The sequence below is a fragment of the Calliphora vicina genome, chromosome 1 (genome assembly GCF_958450345.1).
Source record: "Calliphora vicina chromosome 1, idCalVici1.1, whole genome shotgun sequence".
Lineage (NCBI taxonomy): Eukaryota > Metazoa > Arthropoda > Insecta > Diptera > Calliphoridae > Calliphora > Calliphora vicina.
Window position 1 is genome coordinate 44,638,372 of NC_088780.1, and position 7,000 is coordinate 44,645,371.

Below are 7,000 nucleotides of genomic sequence, written 5' to 3' on the forward strand. Positions count from 1 at the left end.
CTTATTTTTCGCTGTTGTGTTACAGGTTTTTACTTCCTTTGTTTTAAATTCAAAATATATGGCTTTTTCTTAATATAAAATAAGCACTATAGCGCCATCTAAATATCAAATTTTAGTTCTAATTCAAACTTAACCGTTCTAAGTGTTAAAGAAACATTATCTTTTAAATTTGCTCCTATAACATCAATTGATGTCGAAAGAACATTTTCTATGTATAAAAATGTTTTCAGATCCAATAGACAACGATTTTTATTTGAAAATTTAAGTCAACATTTTTTAATTTATTGCAATAATAACCTTAATTGAAGAAATGACTTTATATTTATATAAAATATCATCAAAAAATACCTCTCAAGGACTTTTCATAACTTAAGTTCCTATTGTTTTTATGTTGTATTTATTTTTTGTTATACTTGTTTTAGTTCTTGTTATTTTTGTTTATTTTATGTTACTTTACACAGAAAAAACTATTTCTTAAACCGTTTCAATTCAAATATGTATATATCACATATTGAACTGGTTTCAATTATTTTATAATTGAATCAAGTATTCATGTGCTCAAAAACTAAATTTTCTGATATTTTCTATTGAATTTTCAGTTTGAATTTGATCATTTTGACAATTGAATATAAAATTTTCGTTATTGGTTGAAATTTAAATACAAAAATTATAGAATAGATAATTTTCGTAATTGAAAACACATTTTTGTTATTTTTTGTGTTTTCAATTACTTCAAAATGTTTGATAAGTTGTGGGGGGGGGGGGGTATCAGATTAGAGGGGGAGGGGGTTATTGCCAATTCTTTTAAATAAAGTGTTATGATGCTAGCTCCCTTGGAAATAATTTTTGCCGCAATTTTGGCTTTTGGACACATATTGCAATGGACAAAAAACAAATATTTTTTGTAAACTTGTGTTATTTATATGCAATGAATAATTTTCGTACATCATCATATCTATCCCAGTAAACTAGATCAGTTTTATTTACAAGAGATTGATAAATTTAATTTTATTCACATTTTATCAAAAGTATGGTAAGTAAATAAGCTATTTATAACACGATGTTTATCTTAAGAAACAAAAATTAACCTAATTTTTGAATTATAAAAGCTAGGCACATCTCTAGAATACATACAGTATTTTATCAGAAATTCGCAAGCACAATGTTTAAAATTATTCTCACAATTAGTGCAGTTTTAATTTTATTTCTTGTGACTGCGAAAGCTCAAACGGATGAAAATGAGTTACATACAACACAAACTGAAGAATATGATGATATTGCTATTACAGAAGATGCCTTAAATGATTTGGTGGCACTTAGAAACATAGGCGATGTATATAATAAATTTAACGACTCCCGAATAAATGGTGGCCAGGTGGTTAAGAAAATTGTACCTTTTCAAGTATCCCTGCAAGCTTATCGACGTAATCGCTGGCGCCACTTTTGTGGCGGTGCCATTGTTAGTGCTAATCATGTACTAACCGCTGCTCATTGTGTAGACAAAATGAAACCTGAGGATATACATATAGTTGCTGGCACTTTAACTTGGAATACAGGCGGCCAACGACATAGAGCGGCAGCTAAACGTGTACATCCAAAATTTTCATTGAGTCCAAGAATTATTAACGATATTGCTATTTTAAAAGTACAGCCAGCATTTAATTTACATCGCAACACAATAGGTACTATTAGCTTGGGCAGTGTAAATCGTGTGGGTGACAGAGTTAAAGTGCGTATAACAGGTTGGGGAGCTACAACTCCCACAGCGGCTGGCGGCTTGCCTAATAACTTACAGCAATTGGAGTATGCAACTATTTCGAATGAGGAATGTGGTAGAAAAGGATTTAGAGTGACGACAAATGAAATTTGTGCATTGTCAGTTAAAGGACAAGGATCGTGTATGGTAAGCTAAAAAACTAATTGTTTTGGTTTCCTTTGTCAAAATTATCAGATGCAATATTTATTTAAAGAACTTTTAAAAAATAAGTTATTTGCATGGCCACCTTTTATATGATTTATTTTCCTTTGTTTCCAGGGTGATTCTGGTGGTCCATTGGTTACCACACAACGTCCTTTACAACTCGTTGGTATTGTTTCATATGGTTCAGCCACCTGTGCCCAAGGTAGACCTGATGTTTATTCAAGAGTTTCCAGCTTTCTACCCTACATTACCAAAGTGATTACCAGTGAAATACCATAAAGCTGTAAATAATAAAGATTTTACCATAAAAAATAGTAAAGAGTGTGTGTATTTGAATGGATAAATTAAAGCATGAAATTATTTTCAATGGTTAAGTTAAATTCTGTGTTTGTTGCATTACATCGTAGATTTTCCATTTGCTTTGAATTTGCGTAAAATTAAAAGTGAAGTGCAGCGAAATAGCTAAAAGAAGTTAAGTGTGAAAATATATTATAGAGCAATTAAAGAACTTTACTCTTGCCTTAGACAGTGGGGCAAAATTGAAATAAATTAGAACAACAATTTATATTTTTAACTAGCTGTTTCACATGTTAGAGATGTCTTATTTCGAGACCCTTAAGCGCAACTTCTGGGGTCTGTGGAATCCATCGTTTAAACATAAATTTGAGCAGGTATCTGCTATGAAAATATGAAATTTCATTGCAATTGGAACTGCGAGTTAGAATTTTGAAATATTAAATGTAGTGTTAATTTTATCTGAGATCACTAAAGATATAAATTTTCTTAATAAAAATGTTTATTTGTGTGAATAACGCATATATACAGGGTGCTAAATGAAAAACTGTATTCATTTTCGTTTTTCATTAAGTACCCATGAATGTTGTCGCAAAGTTATTTCCCCCTTCCTTGTGTACATTCTGAAAAAGACAACAATAGTAACCATAAATTAATTTAAATCAATCAATTCAATTTGTTTGTCAATAAAAATTTAAATGAGAATCTTTTTATTTTAGTTTATTTATTTAAACGAATTTCATTGACGACCCAATTGTACATGGCAGTGCCATCCATAAACTCAAAGTCACTTCTACTGAGAACTTTGGTTGGAAAGTGTACAGAGTTGAGTAATTCGAATGGATTGAATGGTAACAAATAAATGAATTATTGTTGTCTGTACCCAGTGAACATTTTTCGCTGGTCAACATGTCTAATGTTGGGTATAATATGAAACTTTAACAGGGAATTAATTTAATTGTCTAAATTTTCTTCTGATATTTTTTGAAAAAAAAAATGTTTGAATTGTTATTAAATTTTTTTTTAAATTTAAAATTTTTTTTTAAAGTTTTAATTTTTTTTTTTAAATTTAATTTTTTTTTTTTTTTTCAATTCGGTTTAAAAATATTTTTTCCGATTTTTACCCATTGTAGGTCCAACTTACTATGGTCTTACTTATGGTCGTTGAAAGGGTCTTTGAAATATCTATCAGTAGATATCCATATTGTCTATATTAATGACTTAGTAATCCAGATATAGGTCAAAAATCGAGGTTGTCCTGGTTTTTCCTCGTATCTCAGCCATTTGTGGACCGATTTTGCTGATTTTAAATAGGAAACTTCTCGAAAGCATGTCTGACAGAATTATTGAAGATTTGGATCCCGAAGATATCTGGGGTCTTCAGAAAATTGATTTCAACAGACGGACAGACAGACAGTCCGACAGACGGACGGACATGGCTTAAACGACTCCGCTATCTATAAGGATCAATAATATATATACTTTATAGGGTCGGAAAATTATATTGTGGAAATTACAAACGGAATGACAAACTTCCAAAAATAAGAAAAGTTCCGACTTTATTTGAGCATTAAGACAATTTTTGAAGTTTGACTTTAATGGGTACTATGATAAATTAGAGACCAATGAACAATCTGATTTATTCGTATTAAATTGTACCTTTATAGCAAATTGCTCTTAAACTTTCCTTATTATATCCAATGTGATTTTCGGAAATGGTCGTTATATGGAAGCTAAACTTATCAATGAATAGCTTCGACCCATTCAGATTATTACAGACCTGCAGAAAAATCAGGATCTCGTTATATTAAACATCTTGGAAAGGATCCTTGATATTAATTTGAGAATGAATATACAACCTGAGCTCATCTCTGCCCCACAGCATGCCTAAACTAAGAGCAAATCTGTTTTAATTGATCATCATTTGTTGGTGGGTTCTATTAAATGGTCGTTTGTGCATAAGAAGCTCTCTCTTGTTGACTTATTGGACGTAGAAGAAGCTTTTAATAATGTGAGACTTAATGCAATTCGATCTGCTTAGCTGTAGCTGGGGGTCATATATTAGAAAGAGTCAGTGATACAAAACTGGTGAATCTCATTTGGTAAAATTTCCCAATATGTAATTCTTTAGTTTCATTCAAAGGCTTTTATTTCAATAGAATTCATTCATCTTTGAATTAATTCGTAATGGAATTAATTCATGACAGAATTAAATTATTAAATTTTTGTTAATTCAAATCCAATACAAATTGAATTAAAAATTTTTTTTTATTCAGTTTTGTTTTGATTTTAATCATTCAATGCATTCAATCATTTCAATCATTCAATGCATTTTTAAAGATATTTTCTAATGAATTTGAATTCCAGAAAATTTGGATGATTTAATAATAAGGAATTAATTCATTAAAAATTGAATTCTCACAGTAATGAATTCAAAACATTTGAAGTACAAATTCTGGTCTGGCTGGTTGGCTGGCTGGTTAAGAGATAAAGTTTATTTTGATTTATGATGATTGAACTTAGTGAGTGTATTATTTCTTGTGGGCTTAGTGTGAACACCTTTCAAAAGTAAGTATAAAATTGATAACTGAAGTGAATCGGACTGATAATTACGGATAGATCCCTGAATCTCAATACCCAGAATATGTTAAGTAAATGGTCTTACGTGGTCAAATATTCATGCAAAACATGACTTGTTCCGAGGGGTATCAATTGGATCTTCATCTTGTTGTATGGAGTAATAGTGAGGTAGCATGCTAAGGTCATGATTCATACCAGACAACCTTTGGAAGTGGTATTGATGATAATACAATTGGCTCTCAACTCTGCCCTCCAGGAGCTTGGAATACTTTTCCCGAATATGGATATGAGTCTTAGCGGTCTCCGCTTATTAATAAGAATGATACTTGTAGATGGTTCGAGGAAGCTGTCGAGGTCAAAAAACGAAATAAATCTGTAACTTCTAAACGGTTAGTTAGATTACATGCACAAATAGAAAGTGTTGTTGAGTTTAAGTGTTGAATTTGGACCTCAAGCGCCCATCAGGGACATTGCCAAGGTTCCCTGAAGTAGGACACCTCGGGCATTTGAGAATTTTTGCCCTAAAGTTGAATTTTACATAAAAAATCCGTAGTTTTTATGTACCTGGTCCCCTTGGTATCAAAAATTTCCAACATTTTTTTAATTTAAAGTATTGAAAGTTAGCTTTTCAATTATACATTTTTTAGATAATTTAAAAAGAAAAAACACTTTTTTCCAAAAGACTAGCAAAAATCGTATTTTTTATATTCAAACGAATATAATTTTGGAGTTAGTTGTTGTTGGTTTAATCAGAGAAAAATGGAGAAAATCTACAAATATTTGGACCCGCTGTTATCTAAAAACGGAGTAGGGTGGGTAAAAATATTGAACATTTAATTTTCAAATGCAAATATCTCCTAAGCTATGAGAGATAATTGATAGCTCGATGAGGAGCAATATTTTTTAAAAACGAAACACAAACGAAGAAATTGGATCGTTTTAAAAGGTGTGCTACTTTGGGGACCCATGGACGCGTCCTTTGTGGGCCCATGAGGTCCAAAAAACTAACGAAAAATTGTCTTTTTTAAATTCAAATGAAAATAATTCAAGATTTTTAAACAATTATTTTGTTAGTTTAATCAAAGAAAAATTGTGAAAATCTGGAAATATTTGGACCCGCTTTTATCTAAAAACGGAGTAGGGTGGGAACAAATATTGAACATTTAATTTTTAAATCGAAACACAAACGAAGAATGTGTCCTACTTTGGAGTCACGTGGCTGCGTCGCTGGTAGGCCCATGAGGTCCATGTTACAGATTTGTTTCTCCTTTTTGCTATACCACTGTGCGCTGGCTAATACTGGAATCAGTGTCATCCTAACAACCTTATCATAATGGGAACAGTTTTCAATAGATCCATTTGAGCAGCTTGAAGTTTGGATACTCGCGAAACCTAAACTAATCATGGAGTTATGGTTTATGAGAGATTATTTTAGTAAGAATTATGTGAACAAAAACTTACTTAAGTTTGATGTTATTCAAACTGAATATTTATACTGAATTTTGATTACAAAACATAATTACAAAATCATCAGTTGTTGGATATTTGAACTAAATCGCACTCTCCTATGCTGATATTATTAGGTTATCGCGACATATTGTTAGAATTGTAATTTAATACGACAAGAAATGCTCACTGGGTACGTTTGTGATATGTATGTGTATTAATATACTTGTATGTATATTTCTGTATATATTTATAACATTCTTTTGATATTAATATACAAATACAAGCAGTATGAATATTATTCCAAAGTGATCATTAAAAACAATTAAAATTGATTTCTTTATGCAGCTCTTTCTTTTAAAAGAAATTGTAAATATGAGGCATACTCGTATATATAGTTTTACACTCAAAAGTCAATATAAGTAAATTTGATTTAATTGAATATTTTCTGGAAGAACGGTGTTAATGTACCATCGAATTCTTAGATTCGAATTGTTTCAACAAGTTTACTATTTCACTTATTTTTTTATCTTTGGTGTACAAGAGAAATAAGTTTTAGAACAAATGTTCATTTTAGTAGTATGTCCGTTCTTCAATACAAAAAAATCTCTACAGCCAGATGTAACAACGTGTTTATGTGTTAAGAAATATATTCATTAAAAGATGAATCAGTTCATTTAAACAAGTGAACATGCATATGAAGACAAAAAAAATTTTATTTCATTAATTTTTACATCATTCATTGGGTTGCTGAGAATA

General features: G+C 30.6%; 1 protein-coding gene across 1 annotated transcript; it reads left to right on the forward strand.

The window, feature by feature from the left end:
• The first annotated feature begins 1,162 nt into the window (after nt 1–1,162).
• Nucleotides 1,163–2,240, forward strand: LOC135963850 (chymotrypsin-2). The gene is made up of 2 exons (XM_065515844.1): nt 1,163–1,903; nt 2,036–2,240. Exons 1-2 carry the CDS (start codon nt 1,163–1,165, stop codon nt 2,198–2,200), a joined length of 906 nt encoding a protein of 301 aa, XP_065371916.1. The 3' UTR covers nt 2,201–2,240.
• The last annotated feature ends 4,760 nt before the right edge of the window (nt 2,241–7,000 follow it).

What these genes read in the sequence shown, in the direction of transcription:
- LOC135963850 (XM_065515844.1), top strand. Translation starts at nt 1,163, where the DNA reads ATGTTTAAAATTATTCTCACAATTAGTGCAGTTTTAATTTTATTTCTT. An exon ending in AAGGACAAGGATCGTGTATG is followed by an intron (nt 1,904 to 2,035) that starts GTAAGCTAAAAA and finishes CTTTGTTTCCAG; the next exon opens with GGTGATTCTGGTGGTCCATT.